The 10916-nt window shown below is 56.7% G+C and overlaps 2 protein-coding genes across 6 annotated transcripts in view; one reads left to right on the top strand and one right to left on the bottom strand.

Moving 5' to 3' along the window:
- Nucleotides 1-90, top strand: part of MTSS2 (MTSS I-BAR domain containing 2) — a 20583-nt gene extending 20493 nt beyond the window's left edge. The window contains exon 16 of the mRNA XM_006152744.3: nucleotides 14-90. Coding sequence (XP_006152806.1) covers nucleotides 14-90 — 77 coding nt within the window. The remainder of the gene's footprint in view (nucleotides 1-13) is intronic.
- A 2459-nt stretch (nucleotides 91-2549) lies between these two features.
- IL34 (interleukin 34) overlaps nucleotides 2550-10916 on the bottom strand; it is a 66082-nt gene continuing 57715 nt past the window's right edge. For 4 of the 5 annotated variants that reach the window (XM_006152656.2, XM_006152658.3, XM_006152657.2 and 1 more), the window contains exons 3-8: nucleotides 8941-9074; nucleotides 7394-7471; nucleotides 7044-7205; nucleotides 5549-5659; nucleotides 3262-3397; nucleotides 2550-3074 (exon numbers count right to left, since the gene is read on the bottom strand). In XM_006152656.2, the coding sequence (XP_006152718.1) occupies nucleotides 2914-3074; nucleotides 3262-3397; nucleotides 5549-5659; nucleotides 7044-7205; nucleotides 7394-7471; nucleotides 8941-9074 (782 nt within the window). In that variant the 3' untranslated portion in view covers nucleotides 2550-2913. The remainder of the gene's footprint in view (nucleotides 3075-3261; nucleotides 3398-5548; nucleotides 5660-7043; nucleotides 7206-7393; nucleotides 7472-8940; nucleotides 9075-10916) is intronic. The other variant, XM_006152659.2, reaches the window with a different exon arrangement.

Genomic DNA, 10916 nt, shown 5'->3' with positions numbered 1-10916 from the left:
TGCCGCTCCGCAGAGGCACAGCCCGGAGAGCGCAGAGCAGAGGCGCGGCCAGGCCACTGCATGGACCTTCGGGCAGGGGTTCAGCGGTGAACTCTTCCGCGGGCCGCGGGGATGGAGCCTGCGGGTCGCCCCGGAGCCCGTTTTCTACTTTTCTTGCCCACTCGTCCTTCCTCCTCCTGCAGGCGGGCCCCCTCTCACCATCCTGGCCCGCCCTCGAATGCCAGCCCCTGCTCCCCGACGGTCCCCTCCTCCTCTCTGGCCCTCTCTGCCTCTTCAGGCTGGGCCACCAGGTGGGGCGCCCAGAGGGTTGCCCAGAGCTAAGCCTCCTGTGTGTGGCAGGTTGAGGTGGAAAGGAGGAAATGCAGGGACCTGCCCAGGGACGCTCAAGAGACTCTCGGGCGCTTCCCACCCCCATGAGGTGTGCCTGGAGTGGGGACAAGGAAGACAGCCCCTCAGAGACCAGGGGTAGCAGGGAAAGGAGTCCAGGGGCCGGCCACCATGCGGAGCTGGGTTCGGGCGTCTGTTTTGACGTGGGCACAAGTGAGTCTGGTGGCATTGTGCGGTCAGTTTTAGCCACCTTTGGGGTGGGTGCTGGAGCAGCAGAGGGTGTGGGAGGGCTGTTTTATGAATATAATAAAATGGAGCCACAATGTGGGGCAGGGTGACAGTACAGGGTGTGTCTGTGAGTGCCTAAGAGACAGGGCCCTCCCGCGGTGGCCTGGAAGGCCCAGAGCAGGAGGAGGAGGACAGATCAGCTCCCCCAAAGCCAGGGAAGCTGTTACTCCAGAGTTTTAAGGTTGCAGGGTTGGGGGGGGCAGGGGTGGCAATGTGGGCCTCCAGGCCTGTCTGCTGTGGTCCAAGGGCCTGAGCAGGGCAGGAGCGAATCTGGGGAGCTTGGCTCTGACTTCGGTTGCCAGAGGAGATGCCCTCCCAGGGCCCTCCCCCCACAGCTCCAGGCCTGTGCTGGGGGCGGGCGGAGGGGTGGGAATGCCCTTCCCACTCCTCGCACCGGGTCACACCGAGTAAGCAGGTCAAAGCACGTGAGCCTAGGGCAAGTGGAGGGATTCCTGGTGGTCCCGCATGTCAGGGTGCAAAGGGCATTGTCGGCCACAGGGTAGGGGCCTCCCGGGTCTGGAGAGGAGGCTTTCCTTGGTCTGAATGGAATGTGTTGGGTCTGATCCTCCCAGGCTGGATCTCCTGGGAGTCCTTGAGCTGTGAACAGGGATCTGGCAGGGCTGCCAGGTGGGGCTGGGGGTCAAGGGCGCCCCCGGGGCTGATGGAGAATGGTTCCTGGTGCGGCACTGGGCCCACCAAGCCCAGGCCAATGCCAGAGCTCCAGGTTTGGGGCCAGGACAGCAGATGACCGGTTCAAGGGCCGTGGGGTAGGATTTCTGTTCCCCCACCCCAGGCTGTGTTGGGGTTTGCCCCGGTGGGTGGATGGAGTAGGATGCAGGATGTGAGATGGGAACAGTGCGAGGAACAGCAGGTGGGCAGCAGGGCCTCTGCTGCCCAGGGGTGTGGCTGGGTCCAAGAGGCTCCTTCCAGGAAGGGGTCACCCCTTCCCTAGGGGTGGGGTACACCTTGGGCTTTGGAGGCCCTGATGGGAAGGGAGGCAGGAGCTTCCCAGGGAGGGGTGGGTGTGGCACACCCCCATTCCCACCTCCTCCCCTCCCAGCCCTCGGGCTGTACATACTCTGTCCCCTCATCTCGTAACTCACCCCACCCTCTCGTGGATTTAGTGACCACCTCATAGGCCCACCCCCCTGGAGATCCGAGCCGAACATCCCACATCACAGACTTTGGTTTGGGGGACTTCTTTGCGTTTGTTTTATTTTTCACTTTGTACAGAGAAATATTCTTTTCAAAGGCGTCTTTCGGCTGAAGTAACTTTTCTGGTGCTGTTGTTAACTTGTTCCTTTTTTTTAATTTATTTTCCCACCCCAGGCCACCCCTCCTGGTTCCTACTCACCCTTTCTCCCCCGACCTGCTCCTCCATCCCATCTGAACCATTTCGATTCTTTTCTTTCTGTCGGTTTTTGGATAAATTCTCCCCCCGCCCCTCTCCTCCGTCCTCCCCTTGATTTAGTCACTGCTACAAGTAACAAATGCACTGTGAAGACTCCAGTATTAATAAAGTTGTACTGTAATTAACACCCTGCCTCCGCCTGGCTCCCCGGCCCGCTGCTCCCCGGCGGCCCGCTGCTCTCCGGCGGCCCACTGCTCCCTGGCCCGAGCACAAGCCCCAGGGGTAAGAGTGGGTCTCTGCAATGCCTCCCCTCTGTCCCTGCTGGGGACGATCTGGGGGTTGCCAAAGAGAAGGAGAGTGGCCAGTCACCTCCAGGGGATCCCCCCAACACTCCCAGAGGACACCCCTACCCTAGGGTTGTGGAAGCTCCAGGGGCTGGGGCAGGGCTGGGGGGAACCTGATCCCTGAGTGCCCCTTATTCTATGCCCATAAGGCCCTGTCCACTCATCCTCAGCCGTCCAGTGCCACCCCTCCCACCCCTGCGCCCTCCGGCCTCAGCCTCGCAGATGCAACCAGACCAGACTAGACCAAACAAACCGGGCATTTAATACAAAAAAAAAAAAAAATTGGACTGGAAGAGCATCCACTGTGGCAAGATGTGGCATTTAGCTCTGCCCTCGGCCAGCGCTTCCCCTGGGCTGGGCTGTGGGGCCTTGATGCCTGCCGGGGTGAGGATTGGAGTCGCTACTGGTGTCGCCATCCCCACCCGCCCACTGGGCACCGCCGCAGCCCTCGCGGCAACAGCAGCTGCGGGAGACCACGTAAGAGCGAAGGCTGGACGCTGAGCACAGAATCGGAGGGATTACACCCACCCCGGGTTCTTTCCTGGGGAGGGCTCCCCACCACCCTGCGCAGTCTCAGGCCCGGTGGAATTTCCATACAGGGGCTCAGGGCCGGCCTTCGCCGGGGGGATGGGGGAGGGAGGTGGAGGGCTGCTGGGGTGCAGGGTTGGGCTGAGCGGCCGCACACTGCAACGAGGGCCACGGGCTGTGGTCCTGAGGGCTGGGCACCTCGCAGTCCTGCCAGTTTAGGTCCGAGTTGTGTTTACCTGCAAGGGACCGAAAAAGGACTGCAAGGCCAATCGAGATCACCTTGCCCAGGCCAAGCCACATGTCCTTGCTCCTGCCCAGGGCCCATCGTGACTTCCAGAGAGGGCCTGCGGCCCTGGACGGAAAGGGCCCACCCAGCAGGCACTGGCTCCCCCCGGCCGCCCGCCCCAGCACCTGCTTCCTTACAGCAAGGGCAGTACAACAGCTCCATGACCCGGAAGCAGTTGTCCAGCAGAGCTTTGGGCCGCACCAGCTTCAGGATCAGGCCTGGGGTGTTCAGGTGGGACAGCACGGCCTCCACCTTGGGGCTGACCTCCACATCCTGAAAGAGAAGAACCCCTCAGGACCAGTGAAGAGACGGGAGACTCCCGAGAGCTGTCGCCAGGAGCTGCCCAGAGTCACAGAAGAACAAGACTTCTGGTGACAGCAGCCTGTGCGTTATTGCCCACCCTGCTCTTCCTGCAGGTGCCAGGCAGCACCTCTCACCCAGGGGCTTCTGCTCCTCCATCCCTGGAGAAGACGAATGCAGAGCACGGGCCAGGGTGGAAGTGGGGGCATTCTGCTGGCCTAGCCCAAGCACGGCCACCCACCAACCACGTGAGGAGCCCCTGACCCAGGAAGTGTTCAGGAGGAGGTCAAGACCTCATCAGCATCAAGAAGAGAAGACCTCATAGGGGGACACGGAGGCACAGGTCCCGCGGGGAGGGCCGTGTGTCCGGCTCAAAGCTCGGGGGCTTCTCTTCATAAAACTCGACAAAGATGAGCACACGGGGACCACCATGGGTGCTGAGGGAGGGAAATCCCTGAGAGGGTGGGCCGGCGCTGTTGTAGAAGATGCCACGATGGGGCCAGCTGGTGGCACAATGGTTAAGGCGGCTGGATCCCAAATGGCCGACTGCATGGTTTGAGTCCTAGACCTGGAGGCTTGAAAAATGTCAGGCACATGTGTGTGCCCCAAATCCCAAGGAATGAATGGAGGAGAAGGGATTACAACATGACCATCCTGGGTGAGGGGGGGGGGGGGTGTCTCACTTTCTGTGTCTCTCTGTCTCTCCAGTGAGCACACCTGCCCTAGCAAAATCTCAAAAACAAAAACAAAAAAAAAAAAGAAAGAAAGAAAGAAAGAAAGGAAAACTCGCTCCATGAAAGGAGCCGGACAGGACAGCTACTGTGCCACGTATGCGGTCCCTAGAAGACACAAATGGATAGTAGCAAAGAGCAGACTGTGGGTGACCAGGGGTGCAGAGAAGTGGGGATGAGGAGTGATGCTGGATGTGCACGATTTTCGTTTGGGATGATGTGAGTTCTGGAAATACGTGATGGTCGCTCGACACTGTGAACGCAATTGCTGCAGAATTGGCATAAAATGGCAAATTTCATGTCATCGGTATAAAGCGTGCTCCCTCCCTGCACAGCCCCTATGGCCTCCATCTAGGATCTTATGTTTATTATTTTAAAGAAAACTTAATGAAAGCAAGGGAGGGGGGCCAGAGGTGGCATAGTGGTTGAGGCGTTGGACTCCCATGTGGCCAACTGTGGTTCGAGTCCTGGCCCCAGTGGCTTGAAACATGCTGGGCCTGTGTGTGTGCACGTGCATGGCCAAGATCTCAAGAGGAGAATGGAGAAGGGATTGCAGCATGGCCATCTCCCCTGGGGGTGATTTCTCACTTTCTCTCTCTGTCTCTCTCTCAGTCTCTGGAGAGTGCATGTGCCCTCCTGCAAAAATCTTAAACAAAAAGGGCGGGGAGAGAAAAAAAAAGAAAGAGGGGAAGGACATGTGGTAAAAAACTGCAGAACCAGGAATCGGGCGGTGTGGCCTTGTACGAGTGGATGAGGCGGGAGAATGGAGATGCCAGATAGGAGTTTTACAGCGGATATGCTTCAGGCTTTGTTCCAGCCCCTTCCCTTTACAAGTGGTGGATCTGAGGCCCAGAGGCAAAACCACTTGTCCGAGGTCACACCGTTGGACACAGCTGCAGCTGGAACCCTGGTGACCGCTCCCAGGCCAGGTCTCCCTCCACATTACACTGCCACTGGGAGATTCCGGAGGAAGTCTGAAGGGTGGATTTCCTGTATGTTAATTCATCTTAAAAGCCAGGCCCTAGACACTAACGTTGTTAAAGGAGAGATTTTTAAAGAGCTGGTTAGCTCTGAATAAAGCATATCCAGATGTGCAGTCCTTCCAACAGAGAGGCCCAGGGAGCTCGGGCTCGGGCCCCAGGTCCTCCCCAGCCCCCAGCCCAGCTCTCAGGGGCCTCCCAGAGCGAGGAACGCTCTCGAAGCACAGGGACAGCTCCATCATCCCTGACAGCCATGGACACAGAAGAGCCTCCCAGGACATGGCTGGGTCCCCTGACCTCCGCAGGACTTGAGAGAGCCTCCCCACCACCCCCACCATCCTGTCCCCGGAAAGTTCTCGACAGCTGCACAAACAGTTGCTGGGCCCTCGGCCCTTTTCTCACGGGAAGCTCACAGTCGGTGCTGGATGCTCTGGCCGCGGACTGGGCCTCGTCAGCAGATGAAGCCAGGCAGCTGGCTGGGCCGGGCAGCAGGTGGGTCCCTGGGACAGGTGTGCGCCAGGGTCCTGAGGGCCGATGGGGGTGGGGTGGACATGAGGTGGGCGGGGTCCATGGCCTATGCGCGGCTTTCACAGGCACACAATAACGTCTTGCCTTACTCTTTTTTTTTTTTTTTTTAATTTACTTTTAGGGACCAGCAGTTAGCATAATGGCTATGTCACTGGACTCCCATGTAGTCAACCGTGGTTCGAGTCCCAGACCCGGTGGCTTAAACTCATGCTGGGCACGTGTGCGTGCATGCCCAAGATCCCAAGAGGAGAATAGAGGAGAAGGGATTGCGGCATGGCCATTCCCCCTGGGGGTGATTTCTCGCTTTCTGTGTCTCTGTCTCTCTCTGTCTTTCTGGCGAGCACACGCGCCCTATAGCAAAAACCTCTGCACAAAAAAAAAATGTTATTTTTAAAGGTTTTTGCCATAGAGCGTGAGCACCCGATGGAGAGGGGGAGGGGGGGGAAGATGAGAAATCATCCCCAGGAAGATGGCCATACCATAATTCCTCCTCCTCTTGGGATTTTGGGCACACATGCACTGTGGACTGGGTCTGGGACTTAAACCACAGCCGGCCATGTGGGAGTGTAGCGCCTTAACCACACCTCCTGCTGGCACTTGCACAACTGTAATGGGGAGGAGGGGTGTCTTTATTTACTCTTAAATGTTTACTTATTCCTTCCATGAACAAGACAGGGAGAGAGAGAGCAAGCACATACTCCCAATGGGGTCTTGATGCCATGATCCCCCCCCAGCCTTCAGCCACGCCCGGGGGCAAGTGGTACCGGCATTCTCTGGGAGGTTTCCAGACTTGAACCAGGAACCTTCCCATGTGGGATCTCCTGCATCACTGTCTGGCCTCGTCTTAAATTAAGTAATTCCTAATTAAATTCCGTGGTTTATATCAGGGTTCACGCTCTGGGTCGTAGTTCTGTGGGTTTTGACAAATGCACAACATCATGTATGAACGACGGACACCTGATACCGAATAGTTTCATCACCCGATAGACGTGGCTGGGACCGCATGAGAGGCCAAGGTTCCGTTCCAGGCCCAACCGAACAGGCCAGCCCAGGGATTCACACCTGTGGTCCTAGCTGCCTGGGAGGCGGATGTAGGAACAGAGTCGGGGTTCCACAACCTGCCCCGCCCAGGATTCAGGGCAGAGACAGAGCCCGGAACAGGGTCTCGGGGGCATCTCCGGCCCCCCGTCGGGCCCACCCGAGTCATCATGCTGCTCCCCCTTCCCCAGCTTCCTTTTCCTGAACCCCTCCCCAAGTTCCAAAACTTGCAAGACAGGCCCAAACTGTCCACGTGTTCACAGCCCGCAGCCGCACCTGCCGCCTGGCGCACGCGCATGCGCACGCACTGCCGCCCGCCCGCCCGCCGCACGCGCAGCTCACCGTGAGGCCCTCCTGGACGTTCTGCAGCAGCGTCTGGACGTCCTGCAGGTACTGCCAGGATGGGTGGCCCTCGAGCAGCACGTCCTGCACCGACTCGGCAGCACTGAGACTCACCAAGACCCACAGGTACCGCAGCTCCCGCTCACTCATCCGGGCCCTCCGCTGCCGGGACAGGAGAAGTCACTGCAGCCCGACTTCGGCCCCTCCCGACCCCCTCCCACCGGGGCAGACCGCGGGGTGTCCAGTGAGGACAGCGGGCAACCCTGCACCTTGGCCGAGGACCGGCTTGCTTAAGAGGCTGAGGGAAGGCCCCGGCCAGGGCTGCCCCGGCCACACCCAGGGAGTCTCACCAGCCTGGTGATGTTGGCCGCGCGCAGCACCCCCTCGTAAGGCACGCCGATCCTGTAGTTGATGGGGAAGTAGTGTTTCTGGGGAGGCAGGGAGCAGAGAATGAGGGCGAGGCACCAGAGGCTCGGACAGGTCCCCCAGCGTCCCAGCACTTGTGATGTCGGAGAGCACCCCAGGCCCAGCCCTTCCGCAGCTCAGGGGTTCCCTGCAAAGACAGGCCTGGCTCCCAACTGCCATCAGGACAACTCGCTGGTTCCTGTGAGGGGACGTTTCAGGCCTGGCTGAGGATTTACTGTAAGAAAGCCACACTAGGGACCAGCAGTTAGCATAATGGCTGTGTGTTGCTGGACTCCAGTGTAGTCGGCTGCGGTTCATGTCCCGGACCCAGTGACTTGGACTCACGCCGGGCACGTGTGCGTGCATGCCCAAGATCCTGAGAGGAGAATGGAGGAGAAGGGATTGTGGCCCCGCCCCGGAGCGTGATTTCTCGTTTTCTGTTTCTCTCTGTCTTTCTGGTGGTGAGCGCACGCACCGTATAGCAAAAACCTCTTAAAAAAAAAAAAAAAAAGCCACATTATATTTTGGGGGTGAGGAAGATGTTCCAAAAGCCTCTTGTGACATTAGCACAGCGCTGTGCCCATACTAAACATAAACATCACTGAGTCGTACACGCTCGGGGGGAGCCGGCGGTGTGTGAAGTAGGCCTCAATGAAGCTGTTAAAGAAAGGCACATGGAGGGACCAGCAGTTAGCGTAATGGCTATGTCGCTGGACTCCCACGTAGTCGACCGCAGTTTGCGTCCCGGACCCGGTGGCTTAAAACTCATGCCGAGCGCGTGTGCGTGCGTGCCCAAGATCCCAAGAGGAGAATGGAGGAGAAGGGATTGCGGCGTGACCATCCCCCCTGGGGGGTGATTTCTCGCTTTCTGTCTCTGTCTGGCAAGCGCATGCGCCCTGTAGGATAAAAAAAGAAAGAAAGAAAGGCATATGGAGGGCTGGTCCCACTGCAGTGGTTAAACCACATCAGAAACCAGATCCCACATGGCCAACCGTGGTTTGAATCTTGGCCCCAAGGGCTTGAAAACTATGCCACACGCTAGTGCAAAAATCCCAAAAGGAAGAAAGATGGAGAAGGGAGAGTGCTTTCTCACTTTCCCGCTCTGTCGCTCTCCAGTGAGTGCATGTGCATGCTGCAAAAAATAAAATAAAATAAGGCATAGCATCATGGGGCATCTCCAGCCTACAAAAAGAACTGAACATTCCAGTCCTGGGTCCTTGTCTCCCCTGCTGCTGAGTTCCTGGGGTCCCCACAAGGGTTTCTGAGTCATAAGGTGACCACCATATTGGAGGTGAGATCTAGTATCCAGTCAAGGGGAGTGGCCGAGGCCCTGGGGCATGGTGGGAAAAGGGACGGTCAGTGCAGACCGGACTCCTCAGTCCTCAGTGTGTGGGAGAAGGCAGGAAAGGGCACCATGGTAAGCTCAGGCTGCCACAGATCCAAGGAGGGCCCTGAGTGTCCCAAGCCCAGCCAGGGGAGCCCGTGTGGTTACCATGTACTGTAGCCGGTTCCTGTACTGCAGCTTCTCCCGCAGAAAGCCTGTGACAGCACACTCCTTGCTCTGGGTCACCGGCCACACCTCTGAGCTCTTGTTCCCCAAGGCCATGCCCAGGAGGATCCCGAGATCTGGGGACCACACCCAACAAGAGCCCGTGAGCACTTTGCGTCACATCCACACCGCCCAGGAGTACGTGGCGGCACACAGCTGTCATCCCCTCCCACAGGTTGCAGGACTTAGCCGAAGTACCATTGTGGGGACACAGAGCATCGTGGGGGTGTACCCACAAGGACAGGCAGGCAGAGCAGTCCAGCTGGCCCGCATCCAGCCCGCTCCTGGCGGCAGACCCCCCAGGAAGCATACCCTAGGGTCGATCTCCATTCTCCTCCCTCCTCTTGCCCCTTGGAGTATGCACAACCTCCCTTCCAGGACAACCTCAGTCCCTTGACTGGGAGTGACATGTTTTCAAAGCCTATTGCTGGGATTTTCACCCCAGGTATCAGATGTGGATTCTGGTTCCAGCTCTACGAATGATTCGTAAGTGAGCCAGGCTACTTTCCCCCTTGCTCTGTCTGCCCTTGGCATGCCTCCGGGGAAACACAGCAGCGGGTCTGTGGCACCTTCCAATTTAGTTGCTTTGGGATCACACGAGCCAGTGTGTACCTTGGCTGAGCCAGCGCCTTCAAGCATTACCAGCCTCTACCACTGGGGGTCACTGTGATTTCAAAAACGGCTTATGATTTTCACATAGCTGAACAGACGAAAAATAATCAGAATTTGCAACAAATATGAACAAGGGTTATTTTAATCTGAGCAGAAGAACAAAATCAGAGACCGTTCCCAAATATCAGTCTCACTAGTAAGGTAAAAAAATTCACTAGGGCCAGCAGGTGGTGGTGGTTAAGGTGCTGAACTCCCACATGGCTAACCACAGTTCAAGTCCCAGAGTTGGTAGCTTGCTTTCTCACTCTTCCTTTCTCTCTCTCTGGTCAAATTTAAAAATAATAGTAATTAATAAATAAATTAAATTAAATATATTATTCTTTTTCTAAAAGATAAAGAAATTCACAGTAAAACAATCAGATGCTGCTTTCCTCTCTTAAAATAGAGAGGTTTTTTTGTGTATTTTTAAATAATTATTTAATTTATTTAAGTTTTTAATTTATTCCATCTATTTTAATTTGAGAGAAACACACAGAAAGCAAGAGAGAGAGAGAGAGAAAGCAAGCCACCACATCTAGGACTTGAACCATGGTCGGCCATGTGGATGTGTCCAGCACCTTAACCCCCGCGCCACCTGCTGGTCCCTGGTCGGCCGTGTGGGAGTGTCCAGCACCTTAACCCCTGTGGCACCTGCTGGCCCCCAGGTATTTATTTTAATAAAATAGGTGGCATGGCGGTGAGGCGGCTGGAACCCACATGGCTGGCTGCACTATTTGAGTCCTGGGCCTAGTGGCTTGAAAAGAAACATGCCAGGTGCATATGCCTGCAGATTCAAAATTCCAAGAGAAGAATGGAGGAGACGAGCCAGTGGCGTGGCCATCCCGCCCAGGCGGTGATTCCTCCCTTCCCCTCTCTCTTGCTGTCTCTATCCAGGATACACACATGCTCTATAGCAAACAAACATTAACGCTTTATTAAACAGTAATACTTGATGCTGCCAAAGAAGCGAGGCAGGTGCTCTCACCCCAGAAAGCAATTTGGCAGTCTTTGTTATAAATGGACTTTTTATTATGTCCACATCCATAGACCCACTCAGCCTTAAAAATGTCTGCACCCAGAGGCCAGCAGGTGGCATGGAGGTTAAGGTGCACCATGGTTTGAGTCCCAGACTCGGCAGCTTAAAATTCATGATGGGTGTGTGTGCATGTGCCCAAAATCCCAAGAGGAGAATAGAAGAGAAAGAGAAGGGATTGTAGCCTGGCCATCTCTCCTGGGTAGAGATTTATCACTTTCCCTCTCTCCATCTC

The sequence above is a fragment of the Tupaia chinensis genome, unplaced genomic scaffold (assembly GCF_000334495.1).
Source record: "Tupaia chinensis unplaced genomic scaffold, TupChi_1.0 Scaffold000355_1, whole genome shotgun sequence".
Classification (NCBI taxonomy): domain Eukaryota; kingdom Metazoa; phylum Chordata; class Mammalia; order Scandentia; family Tupaiidae; genus Tupaia; species Tupaia belangeri.
This window is presented reverse-complemented; position numbering and strand designations above follow the sequence as displayed.